This window comes from Zalophus californianus, chromosome 4, assembly GCF_009762305.2.
Source record: "Zalophus californianus isolate mZalCal1 chromosome 4, mZalCal1.pri.v2, whole genome shotgun sequence".
Classification (NCBI taxonomy): domain Eukaryota; kingdom Metazoa; phylum Chordata; class Mammalia; order Carnivora; family Otariidae; genus Zalophus; species Zalophus californianus.
In genome coordinates this window covers 31,120,348-31,139,252 of record NC_045598.1, presented here as the reverse complement: position 1 = coordinate 31,139,252, position 18,905 = coordinate 31,120,348, and the positions used below count along the sequence as shown (strand labels likewise).

General features: G+C 37.7%; 1 protein-coding gene across 3 annotated transcripts in view; it reads right to left on the bottom strand.

Moving 5' to 3' along the window:
• The window catches only part of RLF (RLF zinc finger), an 84,447-nt gene that overhangs the window by 21,015 nt on the left and 44,527 nt on the right, over window positions 1–18,905 (bottom strand). For all 3 annotated transcript variants that reach the window (XM_027613797.1, XM_027613804.1, XM_035727232.1), the window contains one exon: window positions 74–210. In XM_027613797.1, the coding sequence (XP_027469598.1) occupies window positions 74–210 (137 nt within the window). The remainder of the gene's footprint in view (window positions 1–73; window positions 211–18,905) is intronic.

The window sequence follows — 18,905 nt, the reverse complement described above, 5'->3', positions numbered from 1 at the left end:
ATGTTGTACATAAACTCTAAATGCCCTACTCTGTGCTAAACAGATAAAGAGAATAAAGAGTAAACGTACTTACCAAGAACAATACACACTCGCGGTTTGGAGCTGCTGGGTAAGGTAAGTGGTACAAAGAACAAATGCCGTGTTGTCCTGACCCTCGGATTCCAGATTACATATGATGTCTAAGATTTCCTTGCAGTCGACCTTTGCGATCTACCAAAAATGAGAAGATGGAGTCAAAAAGAAAATGGTGACTTTCCTGTAAATTTTGTTATGGAATATGAAGCTTCTTTTAATGTTTTCTATCTTTGATAATTGATGAGGCAATTAGAAGGATATAATTTTCTTCTATTAACTCATGGCTGAGTCTTCTGGAATATTTCATATAAAAAATATTAAAGAGGAGACAGTAAACACTATAAGGAAGTTCCACTGCAGTCCCAATGCAGATAAAAACATTTTTGTACAGTTAAAAAAAATTATTCATGGGGCGCCTGACTGGCTTAGTTGGTACGGCATCCAACTCCTGATCTCAGGTGACTTCAAGCCCCACAATGGGCATGGAGCCTACTTAAAAAAAAAAAAGAATTATTCATGAACACTGCTACCATATAAGTAAGTCAAATTATACATAATAACTTCAGATTATTCACCTGAAGTACCATCACTTTTTCTTTTTAAAGATTTTATTTTTAAATAATCTCCGCACCTAATGTCGGGCTTGAACTCACAATCCCAAGATCAAGAGTTGCATACTCCTACAACTAAGCCAGTTAGGCACCCCTATTTCTCTTTCACTTTTATTCAAGTCACTATAGTTACAGATAGAAAAATACAAGGCTTATCCTTACTGCCAGTAAGGCTAAAGGAGGCCGGTTGAGAAACTGTTTTAAATTCAAATGCTTTCTCACAGAGTTAAGGAAAAAAAAATCTTTGGCATAAGTGGATTTTCAAACAATTAATACACTTAGAAATACATCTTTTTCATTTATGCTATATATAGAAATCTTAAAACCACCTCTGGGCAAATCAGAATTTTCTGGGGCTCTTTTTACATACTAATAAAACAGGAGAATAAGGCCTCTAAAGACCCTTTCTCAACTCTATTTTATCACTTCCCTATCTTAATAAAGAAGATGAAGGATAATCTCTTTGTCATTTGTCTATGTGTCAGCACTATAAATGTTAACAATACCAGACACCAAATGTACAAAACAACGTTAAATTTCAGGATAAATGAAGCATATATCAGGGTAAATGAGGTATGTAAGAGTTAGCTCATCTCTTCCAAAGTGCTATGCAGTTCCTATCAATAGGTGGTTCTAAGTCTCTAATTTTAGTCATACCCTCAGGTAGGCATAGAAAGGCTTCTTTCAAAGTTTAGCTCAAATGCCATTTTCTCAGAGAATCATCTCACTTCTAAGACCATGTCAGAATCCCCATCTCTCATGTTTTCAAAGACAATACAATGACACAGTGAACAGTATAGTATAGTGGTTAAAAGCAATTATTCTAAAACCAGATTGTGTATATTCTCTTCTCAGCTCTATAGCTGCTAGCTGTGTGACCCTGGGTAAGTCATATAACTTCTTATTAACTCTACGTATCAATTTCCTCATCTAGAAAATGGAAATAAGGGACGCCTGGGTGGCTTCAGTCATTAAGCGTCTGCCTTCGGCTCAGGTCATGATCCCAGGGTCCTGGGATTGAGCCCCGCATAGGGCTCCCTGCTCGGCGGGAAGCCTGCTTCTCCCTCTCCCATGCCCCCTGCTTGTGTTCCCTCTCTCGCTGTCTCTCTCTGTCAAATAAATAAAATCTTAAAAAAAAAAAATGTAAATAATAGGACCTCCCTCATGGAGTTATTATAAGAATTTAATATGTTTCAGTACAGTATGGTGACTATAGTTAATATTGTATTGCATATCTGAAAGTTGTTAGGAGAATAGATCGTAAAAGTTCTCATCACAAGAAAAAAAATCTGTGACTATGTACAGTGAAAGACATCAACTAGAGTTATTGTGGTTACCATTTCACAACATATACAAATATCGGATATTATTATGTATGCCTGAAATAATACAATGTTAATACGTCAATTATACATCAATAAAAATGTGATATCTGTGCCTATTAAAGTTACAGCTAAGTCTTAAAAAATATGTTCTAACAGGAATTGGCTAATAGGGAGCATGTTAGAAGAGCTGTTAAAAACTGTTTTCATGAAACATGTAAGAAAAAGAAAAAAAGAAAGTCAACCTTAAGAATACTAGAAAGCATTTCAAAAGATCACTCTCAGATGCAAGATCACACTTGATGCAAATTTATATCGAAGGAGTACTGAGACGTAAAGTTAAGTTGTTAAAGCCTAAAACATAAAGTTAAATTCAGTTTTCAGGTAAGGGAAAAAAAAAAAAGACCTCATCATACTTAATGAAGATGGAATTTTACTAATGCCCTAAACAACCATAACCTCATTCACAGCTCAATGTATCAGAAGGGTCATCCAGAGACAAAAGGCCCACGATAGGGCATTTAAAATTGAAGTGACTGAGGGACCAAAATGAGAATTCCACAGCAAGAGGAAACAACAGCTGTTCCACAGCAGCCATCTACCATCCAGGCCATGTTCAAGCTCCTGTCCAAAACCAAGAATTCTAAATCTGATTTTGCAACGTAACAGCAATATCACATCTCTACACTGAGAAATAGCATGAAAAACTCTCTAAGTCAGACATATAAATCAGAATGGAAAGAACATACAACTTGCATTTCTAGAACATTTTTTATCCTTTTCAAATAACTTGAATGAGATAATTGTATTATCTCATTTTATCAGCATGATAAATATGTAAAATTAGCAAGGGAGGCAATTTTATTTCTACTTCACAGGTAAAAGAAGAGACTATTTCTCATCTCCAGTCAACTGTGGCTAATAATCAGAAGAGTAAACAAAATGAAAAATGAATCTCATGTCATTTTATTCCCACAGGGAAGCTCTTACGTTTTAAAGGGGTACAATTCAGAGAGGAGCTTTCCACCTTGGAACCAAAGTGAAGGAAGCTAGAAATACAGCTTTCAAGTCAAAATTCGCTAACCTAAAACGATGGGGGAGGATATGGTATGAAAAACCCAGATTAGTAGTTTATAAAGCATATATAACTCTATTATTTCCATTTATTACAAATACTCTATGGATGAACACTATCTGTTAGTGTATAGTAAGCCTAAACAAACAGCTCTCCTCCTCTCGCACAAGCTGATCCTCCCCATCCTTCAACATTCAGTGGAAACTTTTTTCATCATGAAGTCCTCCTTATAGATTACTCTAGTGTCCAAGATCTCTTGCCCTGCTGTGAATTCACAGCATCTTATCAACATTTTTATTTGGGATATTTTTTATTCTACTTTGGGTCAACTTTAGAACTAGTGACTCATACTGGCCTTTTTATTACTTTCTTGTTTTGAGCTTTTAACTTAAGCTCTCCAACCAGACTATGAATTCCTTGGAGACAAGACCACAGTCTTCCAAATGATATCCAAAATCCTCTGTGCACAAAATCCACAGGAAAAAAACAGCCATGTTAAAATTAAAATATACACGTCTTTCAAAGCAGTGCTATTTACTAAGTACTGGGGATACAAACTAGCCTGATTTCTGCCTTCATGGAAATCACAGCTGAGTCACAGATAATAAATGAGGAAGCAGGCAATTGCTGAGAATTACAATGTATGTTAACTGCTACAACGGGTACAGAGTATTTTAAAACTACCTTTGCGGGTGCCTGGGTGGCTCAGTTGATTAAGCGTCTGCCTTCGGCTGAGGGTCCTGGGATAGAGCCCTATGTGGAGCTCCCTGCTCAGCTGGGAGCCTGCTTCTCCCTCTCCTTCTGCCCCTCCCCCCTGCTTGAGTGCGGGTGCTCTCTCTCTCTCAAAAATAAAATCTTTAAAGAAAAAAAAGAAAATAGGACTAGTTTATAGTGGGGTTTTGTACAACCTTCCAATTCAAGAACTCATTTGCCTCACACATACTTATTGATGCTACTAACACAGGGGCATCCTTCTAGACTTTTTTCACTTTCGTTTAAGTAATGAAAAAAATCTATCATTCTTACAAATGAAGAAACTGAATCCTTCAATCTGTTACCTACTCTCCCTGATTCTAAATCCTTTGAAAGCTGGTACTGTATCTTATCTCATGCTTTTATCCCACTTAGTGCCTGCTTTTAGGATCTTTATGTGACAAGTAAGCATTCAGTTAACATTTTTAGTTAAAAAGAGTATCAGTATTTTGCCCCCAAAGCCCGTATTTTCTTGAATACAGAGGAAAAAGAGTTATGATAAAGAAACAAAAGTAAATAAACAGGAAAATAAAAACTAGAAAAATCCAGTAAATTAAAATGACATACTTCTAACACTTCACTAGTAAAGTATGATTATACTACTGGTCCCCAACCTTTTCTAATAAATACCTTAAAACCACACACTAAAAACCAAATTTATGCCATAAAATACTTTTCAGTTACTGTAAATTGAGGCCACTGACAAGCTTCGGAGAATTTCAATGAGTATCAAGGAAATACCCGCATAGGTACTGAACGCATTTTTTTGTGTTAAATATGATTCATATCCCTGTGGTTTACATTCTATAGCTATTAAGACGAGTAGGACACATGCGTCAAATAATTAAGTCTTTGTTTACTATCTATCTTGCCTAGTAGAATATACGTTCTGTCAGGGCAAAAATCTGTTTTTATTCAGCACTGTATCTTCAGTGCCTACAACGGTACTAGGCACCTGGGAGAACATCAATAAATATTTGTTGGAATAAAAGAACCACAAGATAAATAACATAGAGGCCACAGGATAAATAAGTGGGACAGAATGAAGACAAAATTAATGTGGTCTAGAGTAAGCAAAGAAGGCTTCAAGGAAAATAGCTCTTGGGGGATATCAGGGTCTAGATGCATATGGGCGGGGATGGCCTAAAAAGAAAAAAAAGATGCCAGAAAGAACAAACTAATAAATATAAGAGTCATCATGGAATAGGAGGCAGGGAAAGGTTATGTGATGTAATTGTAAAGAATGGTATTTACCGCTAAAGCTGGCATTCAGTGAATAAAAGGTCAGATTAAATAAGGTTAGAGACTTTGGACAGAGCACAACTGCACACTAGAAGACATCTAAATAAGGCCATGCCCTAGAGTTGTGTAGTTTCATACTATACAAAGATAACCAGCTAAGGAGGTTAATGGAGGCTGAAATTCAGTCAGCTTGCCAAGCCCTAAGTTTTGGCATGAGAGGCTCTTCCTCACAGAAGGGAGACCTCGGGAAGGCAACAATGTGAAAGAGGAGGTACTTTTTGCCAATTTCCATAAAGGTACCATATAGGCTAACAACAGCGGGAGACTGGAGGACATGTGATTGTTTTGTTTCTAAGAGTAGTCAATAAACATTTACTGAACTGAAATGGAAGGAGAGTGAGCAGAACCAGCCAAGAACTTAAAAGCACCTGAAAGACTGGTCAGGAACATTCATTCCACACCTTAAGCCTTCAAAATTCTAACTAGTTTCCTCAGATTTTTCCTTACCAAAATCTACTTCATAACAAAGTCTGATTAAGTTTAATGACACAAAAATATAAATCATGCATAAGCACTATCAATGGTATTTGTATTTAGAAGAATCAAAACTTTCAGCATAAGGAATAAAGTGCTGTCTGTGGCTCAGGGGCGCCTGGGTGGCTCAGTTGGTTAAGCATCTACCTTTGGCTCAGGTTATGATCCCAGGGTCCTGGGATCAAGCCCCGAACTGGGCTTCCTGCTCAGCAGGGGTCTGTGTCTTCCTCTCCCTCTCTCAAGTAAATAAATAAAATCTTTCAAGAAAAAAAAAAAAAGGAATAAAGTGGCTAATGCTGAAAACTCTGGTGGCAAAGATGAAAACGTACCACCTTACCCTATGAATTTTATATATATAAAAACCATATATATATGTGGTGTGTGTGTGTATATGTATGTATGTAGGTAGGTAGTTACATACCTTCCTGCCAATCCTGGTGCTGAATAAGGAATAAAGAGTTGGACCTGACAAGAGTAATGCCTGCAAGTTCTCCCGTGGCAAAGCACTTAGAAATCCTGGGTAAAACAGAAATGCCTTGCCGAACATTCAAGAAATAAAAGAAATCAGGATGCCTGGGTGGCTCAGTCAGTTAAGCATCCGCCTTCGGCTCAGGTCACAATCCCAGCGTCCTGGGATTGTGCCGCATCAGGCTCCTTGCTCCCTCTGCCTCCCCCTCCCCGCTGCTTGTGCTCTCTTTCTCCTTCTCTCTGACAAATAAATAGATAACATGTTTAAAAAAATAAATCATGAAGGGGAAAAAGTGTTTAAGTGTGAACAGACAACTGCCCTAACTTGCTGGATCATTGCTAATTTCACTAAGACGCTTGTGTTTTACAACTTATGGATGGGAGATGATAAAGCTTGGACAGAGGAACAGGAAGTTGGCAGTGAGACCTTCTGCATAGTTAGAACTCTTAAAGAGCTAAAAACTCAGAGAAAGGGTGATGGCAATCTCATCCTGGGTTCTGCTGGGATAAAAAAATATTTGAGTATTTATAACCTGTCCTTCCAACTTGGAATTTGCCATACTACTACTCTGTTGTCTAAAAACCCCAAAATGAGAAAAAAGAAAAAATAAAAAGAAGGTTCCGGCTGGTAACATCTCTGAATCACCTGGCAGAAGCAAATATAAAACTGATTTATAGAGACATATGCTAAATAAGGCATATTAGAATTCTCAGAAATAAAGCACTCCTTATTCCCACCCACCCCACCAAAACTGAGTTCACAATCCCAAACTATAAAAAGCACAAATACACCAGTCATTCCAGAAAATGCAGCATACACAATAAGCAGAACTAGACTCCCAAGAACATCAGATAACAGAATGTACAAAACACCACAACACAAAGACTGAACCCTAACCATGGACTCTGGTTTGTTAAAAAAAGAAGAAAAAAAAAAGCAGAGGGGTGCCTGGGTGCCTCTGTAGGTTAAGCGTCCAACTCTTGATTTCAGCTCAGGTCATGACCTCAGGGTCATGGAATCAAGCCCTGCTCCCGGCTCTGCACTGGGCATGGAGCCTGCTTGGAATTCTCTCTCCCCCTCTGCCCCTCCCCCCAGCTCACAAGCACATGCTCTCAAAAAAAGAAAAGCAGAGAGCAATAGGAGTGATGAAGGAAAGGAGAGAGGGAAGGGAAGAAGGAAGGAGGTATAAAGTCACAAAGTGATATGGAGGAACCTTAAATGCATATTGCTAAGTGAAAGAAGCTAATGTCTACATACTACATAATTCCTAGTATATGACATTCTGGAAAAGGCAAAACTGTGGAGGCAGTAAAAAGATCAATGGATGCCAGGGGCTTGGGGGAAGAGAGGAAAGGATGAATAAGCGGAGTACAGGACATTTTTAGGGCAGTAAAACTATTCTGTATGATACTGTGATGGTAGATACATGTCATTTTAAGTTTGTCAAAAGCCACAGAATGTGTAATACCAAGACCGAACTTTAAACTATGGATTTTAGTTAACAATAATGTATTAGTTCACCAATTGTAACAAATGTAACAGACTAACGGCAAGATGCTAATAGGTAAAACGGGATTTGGGAGATATATTTGGGAACTCTGTACTTTCCACTCAATTTTTCTTAAACTGTTTCTGCTTTAAAAAAAAAAGTCTATTAATTAACAAAAAAGCCTTTAACCATTGTTAAAACTGGATTGCCTTTTTATTGTTGACTTGTAGGAGTTCTTCATATAGTCTAGATTCAAGTCCTTTGTAAGATTTTTGGTTTCCAAATATTTTTTCCCATTCTTTATGTTGTCCTTTGGATGGAGTTGGATGAAATCTTATTTTTCTTTTGTCGCTTATGTTTTTGGTGTCAAATGTAAGAAACAATTACCTACTCCAAGGCCTGAAATATTTATTCCTGTATTTTCTTCCAAGATGTTACATTTTTAGCTATTATATTTAAGTTTATGATCTATTTGGAGTTAATTTTTATATATGATTTAAAATATATAGCCACTGTATATATGGCTATATACAGCTATATATATGTATATATATTCTTTTTCATTCTTTTTCAAGTGGATAACCAGTTGTCAAAGACTCATTCATTGAAAAGATTATTCTTTCCCCCACTGAATTGTCTTGGTATTCATATAAATAATCATTTGTCCCTAAGTGTGAAGGCTTATTTCTAAATTCTAGTCCATTGATCTTTCTGCCTATTTTTTGCCAGTACCACAGACTTTATTACTCTAACTTTTTAGTGAAGTGTGAGTCCTCCAACTTTTCCTTTTTTAAGAGAGAGAAGGGGCATGAGTTGGGGGGGGGGTGGAGGAAGAGGGAGAGAATCTTAAGCAGCCTCTTGAGTGGAGCCTCATGCCAGGCTTATCTCAAGACCCTGAGATCATGACCTGAGCCAAAATCAAGAGTCGGATGCTTAACTGACTGAGCCATCCAGATGCCCCTCTAACTTGTTCTTTTACAAGATTGTTTTGGCTATCTTGGGTCCCTTGAATTTCCACATGAATTTTAGGATCAGCTTCTCAATTTCTGCAAAAGAGGAAGGTGGGGTACCTCCATCTTTACAATATCAAGTCTTTTGATCCACGAACACAGAATGTTGTCCCATTTATTTACTTTCTTTCAACATTTTATAAATCCAGTGGCTACGTCTTGTACTTCCTTTTAAAAATTTCTTCCTAAATATTTTGTTTTTTTAATGTTATTATCCATGAAATTGTTTCCTTAACTTCATTTTCATGTTGTTCACTGTTAGATGTATATAAAGAAAAGTAATTTTTGTATATTGATCTTACTAGGATTATTTTTATACGAGATAATATATGCAAACAGAGACAGTTCCAATCTGGATGCCCACCTCCCCTTTTCTTGCCTAATTGGCCTGGCTAAAACTTCCAGTACAATAGTGAATAAAAGTGGCAAAAGCACCCATTCTTGTCCCTGATCTTAAGGAAAAACCACTGAATTTTTTATCTTAAATACATCACTCATAGGTTTTTATAGCTACCCTTTATCAGGCTAAGGAAGTTCCCTGCTATTCCTAATTTGAGTGTGTTTAACATGAAAGGTGTAGGACCTTGTTAAATGCTTTCTGCCTCTCTTGCAATGACCATGTGGCTTTTGTCCTTTATCCCATTAATATGGTGTATTACATTGACTGATTTAAACCAACTTGGCATTCCTGTGATAAATTCCACTTGATCAAAGTGTAAGTTGCTGGATTTGGCTTGCTGTTTTGTTTTATTTTGCTTATTAATCAGAGAGTGTGCACAAGCAGGGAGAGTGGTAGGCAAAGGGAGAAGCAGGCTCCCCACTGAGCAAGAAGCCCAAAGCAGGACTCAATCCCAGGACCCTAGGATCATGACCTGAGCCAAAGGCAGATGCTTAACCAACTGAGCCACCCAGGTGTCCCTGTTTTAAGATTTTATTTATTTGTGAGAGAGAGAGCGCGCGCATGAGTGGGGGAAGGAGCAGAGAGAGAGGGTGAAGCAGACTCTCCATTGAGCAGGGAGCCTGACATGCGGTTCGATCCCAGGACCCCGGGATCATGACCTGAGGCCAAGGCAGACGCTTAACTGACTGAGCCACCCAGGCATCCCTGGCTTGCTGTTTTTTGTTGAGGATTTTGCATCACTATTCTTTAGGGATTTTGGTCTATAGCTTTCTTTCTTGGGATATCTTTGGTTTTGGTTATCAGGATAATGATGGCTTCACAGCAGGGTGTTGGAAACATTCCTTTCTCTTCTATTATTTGCAAGACTTTATGATCTGTATATATTTTGTACAATTCACTACTGAAGTCATGTGGATGTGCGTTTTTCTTTGTGCGAAATTTAAATTACCAATCTCTTTACTAGTTATAGGTATATTCAGATTTTCTATTTCTTTGTGAGTCAATTTTAATAGCTTGTATCAATTCTAAGGATTTGTCCAGGGTGTTCTCTGTCAAATAAATAAAATCTTTAAAAAAAAAATTCTAAGGATTTATCCATTTCATCTAAGTAAATCTAATTTTTTGGTATTTAATTCCTCATAGCATTCCTGTATAATCTTTTTTATTCCTGTAGGGTCAGTAGTAATGTCCTCTTTCATTTCTAATTTTAGTGATTTGAGTATTCTTTCCTCTTTTGAGTTCAACTAAAAGTTTATCAATTTCATTGATCTTTACATAGAACCAACTTTATTACTTTTCTCTACTGATTTTATGTTCTCTATTTCAGTTACTTACATGCTAATCTTTATTATCTCCTTCCTTCTGTTTGCTTTGGGCTTACTTTGCTTTTCCTTTTCTAGTTTTTAAGGTAGACGGTAGGGTTTTTAACTTGAGACCTTCGTTTTCAAGATTGACATTTTACAACTGTAAATTTCTCTCTAAGCACTGCTTTAGCTGCATCCCATAAATTCTGGTGTGTGGTGCTTTCATCATTCATCTCAATATATTTTCTAATTTCTCTCTTTTTTTTCTTTGATCCAATCCTTATTTGGGAAGATGTTTAATTTTTACGTTTGTGAATTTCCCAAATTTCCTCCTGTTATTCATTTCTGATTTCATTCCACTGCAGCTGAAGAACATACTCTGTATTATTTCAATCAAACTTTAAAATTTTTAAGGTTTCTTTTATGGCCTAGCATGTAGCCTCTCCTGGAGAATGATCCCTGTGCATTTGAGACTAATGTATATTCTGCTGCTGCTGGGTATTCTATAGATGTCTGCTAGGTCTAGTTGGTTTACAGTGTTGCTCAAGCCTTCATTTCTTTGTTGTCTAGTGGTTTATCCATTATTGAAAGTAGGGTATTAAAGTCTCCAAATATTATATTTGAATTATTTCCCCCTTCAATTCTGTCAACACATGTATGTTGGGGCTCAGGTGTTCCTCAGATTGCATAATCTCAATTGACCTCTTTCATTCAAAGTTTGCGGATTCTTTTTTCTGCTAATCCAAATCTGATGTTGAGTCTCTCTAGCAAAATAATTTCAATTACTATACTTTTCTACTCTAGACCTTTATTTGGTTCCTTTTTGTAATTTGTATTTATTTCTCTATTCTATACTTGTTGAGACACTGTTCTCATATTTTCCCTTAATTCTTTACACTTGGTTCCTTTGGTTCTCTGAATATAGAGTTGATCTTCATTATTCACAGATGCTGTAATCACAAATTTGACTACTTGCTAAAATGTATTTTTGATTTCCAAAGTCCACTCATGATGCTTTCAGAGTCATTCATGAACATGCACAGAGTGGTGAAAAATGTGAGTCCTCTGGTGTGCACGTTCCCAGCTAAGGCCAAAGTGACATTATGCCTTCTAGTTTCAGTTCTCATACTCTAACAAGTGTCTTTTTCATGTTCTATTTAGTGGCATTTTTCTTTTTGCATTTTTATGCTTTTCTCTGGTGATTTCACTGTTTAAAATAGCTCCCCAGTGTAGTGAAGTGCTAAATGCAAGAAGCTTTGATGTGCCTCACAGAGAAAATGCACGTGTTAGATAAGTTTCATTCAGGCTTGAGTTACCATGCTATTGCCTGTGAGTTCAATGTTAATGAATCAACAATATATATTAAATAAGGTGTCTTTAACAGAAGCACACATAGAACAAAATTATGTACTCTTCAGTTGACAAAAATGTCACGACCAGAGCCTTGCAGGAACCTAACCACATATTTCCCCTAGGAGCAATGGTTTCGGTATTTGGTAATTCAGTGTTTGCAGTCAGTATATAGAACATAACTACACAAATGACAAGAATTGAGTATATCTGTAATAGCTGATTTATAATTCTTTGTCTAGTAAGTCCAGTATCTGGGTGTTCTTAGGAAAAGTTTCTACTGGCTGTTTTTTCCCCTGTGTATGGACTATCATGTTTCTTTACATGGTAAGTGGATATTTTAAGTAATATATTGTGGCAACTGTGGAAATCAGATTCCCTCACCTCTTTAGGGCTTGTGATTATTACTATTTGTTTGTTTAATGACTTTCTTAGAATAATTCTGTAAAGTCTGTATTCTTTGTCACATGTGTGGCCACTCAAGTCTCTGCTTGGTCAGCTTACTGGTCGGCTACATGTTCAACATATTCAAGAAATTTACTTAAATACCTGAATAAGTAAGTCCCTCCTTTTGCCAAGCGGTTCTGTGTGTTGGGGCATACTTTCAGTATTTCAGTAGGCAGTTTAAAATTCTGCCTTGCCTTTCTTTTCCTACTTGTGCAGAGAGCCTCAAGGTACACAGGAGGTGAGGGATTAGGGCAATCTTGGGCCATTCCTTACCAGACACATAGCCCTGTACATGCATGTTACCTTATAGAATTCTAGGAATATATCAGAGGTTTTCAAAATCCCCTATGGACAACCCATATCCCAGGTTTTCTTTTTAATCTTTTGGGCCAGTCTCTTGTTAGCCTGACTGGTAATGCCTCCTCAGACAATTGTCTGAGGAAAATTGTCATGTTAAACAATTACCACTGACTGTTTATGGCAAATACACTGAGGACAGAGCTTTTGGCATGGTGAGCTGTGAGCCAAATAAAGACAAGTCTTGAGAATGGAGCTTTTCAGAAAGATGCCAGAAAGATCAAATACTGACAATTCTCTGGGGATAAGCTTTTGCCGAGTTCCAAAATCCACTCTGCTTCCTCAGCTGGCTGCCAGGCTGCTGGTTTTCATAGCTACTGTAGTTTCGAGGATGTTTGTTTTCAAAATTACTGTGAAACTGGGGAGGACATGAGAATTAGGGCAAGTTAAAATGCCACCAACTTCACTGTTCTTACTGAGATTCATCTGTTTTCCTTGAATAAAACCTCCTTGGACTGTAGTAAGCCTTCAGCTAATTTCTGGGGTTCTGAAAAGTTAATCTTATTTGCTCTCTGGTTTCAAATGCTGATGACTTGGATCTCTTAATTTCCAATCAGACCTCTCCCTCTCAGTCTCACAGTATGTGAATACTGTCTCCTTTCTTCTCCCTTTTGTCTTGTTCATCATTTTATCTCTAGTGCCTAACAGACTCCTCCAATGAATATATGTTAAATAACTGGGAAGTAGGTCTACACTATTTCCTACAATAATATGTGAATCTAAAATTATCTCAAAACAAAGTGTCTTTTATTTACTTTTTAACGATTTATTTATTTAAGAGAGAGCGAGCATGCAAGAGCATGGGGGTGGGGGGGGGGAAGGGAGAGAGAATCTTAATCTGCTGAGGGCAGAGCCTGTCACAAGGCTCAATCTCACGACCCTGAGATCACCACCTAAGCCAAAACCAAGAGTTGGATGCTTAACCAACCAAAGAAAAGAAAAAAGACAACCTTGGATATTGTAGGAAATGAACTATAGGGATAAGAACAGATACAATTAGAAGACTTTCATAATAATCAGCCAATTAAACACCAGTGGTATAACAGGTAGCCAAGTGGCATAAGAGGAGGTCAGCAGAGGCAGCGTATCTGCCTACTTATTTTCATGATTAGGCTACCAAGGTAAACTAGTATTCTGGTCAGTGCCATTACTGAAATATTTTATCATTTATCTTTCTCCAGATTAGCAGTTTTCAATCTAGTATTTTCCTGATCAGTTCTAAGGCATAATGCAAATAATTTGCTTCTCATAACATTTTAAAACTGGGGCACCTGGGAAGCTATCTCTTCAAAGCTATTTAAAAGAACTCTGCCTTAGGAAAGAAATTATTTAAATAGGCAAATCCTCAATTTCTTCATATAGCCTTTTTACCTTTAATGTATTTTTTTAGTGTACCATTCATTTCCCATATAATGAAGTAAAATTATTTAGATTTTAATTTTAAATTTAATTATACACTATTATTATTCCTTGCTCAGGAGCCATCTTAATCTCGATTCTTATTTAAGCTACACCCAAAATTTCTATGCTCCTGTTTACTTTTTCTTCTACTCCCAAACTGAATTCTCAGTGGGTCCTGTTTAAATGTATTTGCTCTGTTTATCATCTATACCTAGTGATTGTGTCAATTCCCAACAGTGTTAGACTAGTGAGTAAATTAAGTCCTGCTTGTCTTTTCATTTCCCCATCAAGAGAAGAAACAAACCTCTCCTGCTGTGTCTATTAACATTAGACACTGAAGATACAGTTCATTCAGGGATTAAAACTGAAATGGACTCTATCTTAACTATGCCTAGAGTTCTACTGACCAATTCCTTGGCTCTTCATAATAATAGAAGTGTTTCATGTTTGAAATATCATTATTCTTATATGTGGAAAACTTGATCTTTGTGAAGATTTCCTCTTTCAGTAATGAAAAAAATATAGGAAACATCCACGTGGGACACTAGGCCATGGCCAAGTCTGTAACTTTAATTAAAAACCTTTCATATGTAAAATTAATAGCAATATCATCTCATTCAACTCTAAATGAAACTAGAACTTGAGGATTCCACTGACTTCTGAATTCAGGGTTCTGAATTTTGGCTTTCAAGCTGATCCCCTCAATTAATCTTAATTGTTATGTGCCTGGCTAAATCTTCCCCATCAGAGGTTTCCTATTACACACACCATTATAGTGATACCCACAGGAGCCAACGTACAAGTACTTTTATTCCCAGCTGTTGCTGAAGTTAATTTGACTCTTCTCCTGAACTCAGTTCAAGTAGATGGCAAATGGCAAATGTGTATAGAACTCTTGTTACCTTAGAACATATGCTGATTTTAAAACTCCAATTAATGAACACCTAGTGATTCATTAGTACTTTCCCAAAGCAAATTTTTAAAATTCTCTTTAATTCTGTTGTCAGTTGCAAAAGAAAACATCACTGGAGAAGAGACTAATTATGATGGTAGCAGTGTTCCTTTTAAAATAATTTTATGATGTGTGCTAAATGTTTTTACATTGATACATTTAACTAATTAATCCCAATCATTATAAAACTGTTTTAAATAACACCTGTATATAAATGTATAAATCTGAACAGAATGATGTACCACTAAGATGTTTCCTATTTTAACATGGCTCATCATGTTTACCAACTGGAAATAAGTTGTACTGCCAGGAAGCAAGGAGATCTGTGTTAAAAACTGGGTTTGAACTCTCTAGTTTAATGCAGGTAGGGCCTTGGAAACATTATCATCTTGGCCTCAGTTTCATCACTGGTAAAACACAGAGGGTTACACTAAATGATATTTAATGTTTCTATACACTGGAAAATCTGATTCTTGTAGAGTCCAGCCAACATTTTTTATAAAGTACCAGATATAAAATATTTTCAGCTTCGTGGGCCTGGTAGTTTCTGTTACAGCCACTCAACTCTGCCACCGTAGAGTAAAAACAGCCATAAAACATAAACAAATGGGCATGACTGTGTTCCAGTAAAACTTTATTTGCAAAAACATGCAGTTGCGTGGATCTGGTCCACAGGCCATGGTCTGCCAACCTCTGTTGTACAGAATCAAATCACATTTCCTCTAACTCCATTCCTTACAAACTCAACAAATTTGTTCAAAGGAATAATTATGTAACTTCAGGAAAAAAATCCTGTTTTGTTGTCTTGTTATTAAACCAGGACAGGTCATGAATAAAACAAAGCCGATTATTCTCCCAAGTCGTCCCTGTTGTCCACACCTCTGCCATTCTAGTCAGTTAGCAGAACACTACCATTCTTCTGGTCTCCCAGGCCTTATGAGTCTCTTAACAGCGTCTCTGCACATTATCCTCTTATATCTGTCCTATCAGCAAGTCCTGTTCTTTCTCCTCTTGCTAAATGCAACCTCTTCTAAACCTAATACATCCTCTTTCTGTCTTAAGCTTCCTAAAACACTGAATAGTCATTTTGCTTCCTACCTTCAAAACCTTCCTACTTTCTACTGCATCAAATCTTTCTTTTTTAAAAAATATTTAATTATTATTTTTTTAAGACTTAGAGAGCACTAGCGGGGGCGGGGGGAGGAGCAGGAGGAGAGGGAGAAGCAGACTACCCACTGAGCAGGGAGCCTGATGCGGGGGCTCAATCCCAGGACCCCAGGATCATGATCTAAGTGGAAGGCAGACACTTAACTGAGAGCCACCCAGGTGCCCCAATATTTATTTGAGAGAGACAGAGCACGCATAAGCGAGGGGAGGGGTAGAAGGGAGGAAGAGAGAATCTCAAGCAGACTCCATGCTGAGCACAGAGCCTGATGTGGGGCTTGAACCCATGACCAAGATCATGACCTGAGCTGAAACCAAGAGTTGGATGCTCAACCGACTGAGCCACCAAGCGACCCTCAAACCTAAGTTCTAATGCACTAGAGTCCCCAAGGACTTCCCCTTCTCCCCACCCAAGAGGTCTTATTTCTCCTAAGACCTCAACACATACTCTGTCGTGGCAAGGTGTGCTCTAGTGGGCCCCTGTAATGTATACATTCATTTCTCTGCCTTTACTATCACAGGCACTTATCCCAAAACCATTCTTTCTACCCTTCCAAACCCTACCATCATTTCAAGGTCCAACTGAAGGATCAATTTTTATAAAGCCTTATATGCCAGTCCACAAAGATTCTACACTTCTACAGAATTTAGGGGCAATAGCATAGAGCTTAGTACTTATCTTCCTAGAATTGTTTCTGGCAATCAAACTAGGCAATACATATTCTTCTGTTTTTATCAATGTCTCATACAATGCTACAAACAAAATTAAACAAGTTTTAAATAAACAAAGGCTGAGACATTAAAGGAAAAGTTGTTACTGTTATAGAATGAAGAGGAATCAATCCATGGTCTAGTATTTTCGCTTCTTCTGAATTCTTCTGGTGTATATCAGGTGTTGAATATAACCATTACTGTAACTTAATTATGATTAAGTTTCCCAAACACAAAATATTGCAGCTGTTATTAGAGGTAAGCAGCCTCCTATCTCCTTACCCTTCCCAACAATGCAAATAAATAAATTAGCAAACAGGCTTATAGTTAGTCTCTCATGAATGCCTATTATGCTGCTAAGTATTCTTCTAGAGTGTAGGGATGCAGCAGTGAACAAACCTATGTCCCCATCCTTACAGTTTTCAATCTAGTGGGAGGAAAAGCAGCAGCAAATATGATGTCTAGTGGTAGTAGTAATATAAACATAAAGAAACAGGTAGGTAAGGGGACAGAGAATGAAAGGGGCCATTTTAGATGTATCTGTATATATTTATAATGACAATAGGTATTACTTGAAGAAAAAGAGTGCAAAGTAGGGGGATAGGATACTATTTTTTTTTTTTAAGATTTTATTTATTTGACAGAGACATAGCGAGAGAGGGAACACAAGCAGGGGGAGTGGGAGCACGAGAGGGAGACACAGGCTTCCCACGAAGCAGGGAGCCCAATGTGGGGCTCGATCCCAGGATCCCAGGATCATGACCTGAGCTGAAGGCAGACGCTTAACGACTGAGGCACCCAGGCGCCCCTAGGATAGTATTTTAGATGGAACAGTGAGGAAGGTCTCCCTGATATGGCAATATTGAAGAGGAATGTGAATGATGTTAAGGGAACAAGCCATCAATGATCTTGTGGAAGGGCATTCCAGGCAGGAGAAATGGCAATTACAAAGCTCTAAGTCAGGAATATGCTTGGTTTGTTCAAACAACAGCAAAGACAAGGTGGCTAGAGAGTAGTGAGCATTAAGTTGTACAAGATACTGTCAGAGATATTTATAGAAGTAGCCAGAGGCCATGACACACACAATAAAGACTTCTGGATTTATTTTGAAGAAGATGGAAAGCTGTTGAGTGGTTCTGATCAAGGGAGTGACATGGCCCCACTTAAGTTTTGAAGAGATTATTCTAGTTACTTTTGGGAAGAATAAAATGTAGAGGGCAAGAGTGAAAACAAGTAGGCCAGTTCAGAGGCTTGTGGATTCTCCAATGCCTAAGACACCATTTGGCATATAAACCCTTAGGTATATATCACCTAGGATAATATTTATTATCCTGTATCTTTAATATAATATTAGTGATAGTATACACCAAACTCAGGTTTGAATCTCAGTGTAACCACTTTCATGTAAGCACAAACCTATTACTTGATCTGAGCTTCACTTTCCCCACCAATAAAATGGAGCTACCTCTGAGTTGTGAGAACTGAATGTGACAATCTTTTTTTTTTAAAGATTTTACTTATTTGACAGAGAGAAAGACACAGCGAGAGAAGGAACACAAGCAGGGGGAGTGGGAGAGGAAGAAGCAGGCTTCCCGTGGAGGTCAATCCCAGAACGCCGGGATCATGACCTGAGCCAAAGGCAGACACTTAATGACTGAGCCACCCAGGTGCCCCTGAATGTGACAATCTATATAAACCATTTAGCATAGTGCTTAACATATAGTAAGGACTCAAAAAAATGGCAGCTGGTTATTCACTACCTCCCCACCTCCACTTCCAACACTGAGCCTGGACAGCTACAGACTTTGTTCAGTAGAAAGCCCATAAAAACAAACAAAGGAAGATCAGGAGCTTCACTATAGACATGTGAAGTCTGGAGATGTTATTAGCCATGCCAGTAGAGACAGTGATTAGGCAGCTGGATATGAGTCTGGAGTTCAGAAGAGAGGGCTGGGCTGGAGATTGCAGATACTGACCATAGTTGGTATTCAAAGCCATGAGTCTAAGAGAGATCAATGAGGGAGTCTGTATAGGTAGAAAACAAGAGGACGCACAAGGAGAGTCCTAGAGTATTGCAACATTTACTCAACAGAGAGATGAGGAGGAAGAACAAAGTAGAACTGAGAAGGACTAACCAGTCAAGTGCACAAAAAACCAAGAGAGTTAAGTTATATCCTAGAATCCAAGTGGGAAAACTGTTAAAAGTTTAAAAGACAAACAAGTCAGACTAAGATGAAAA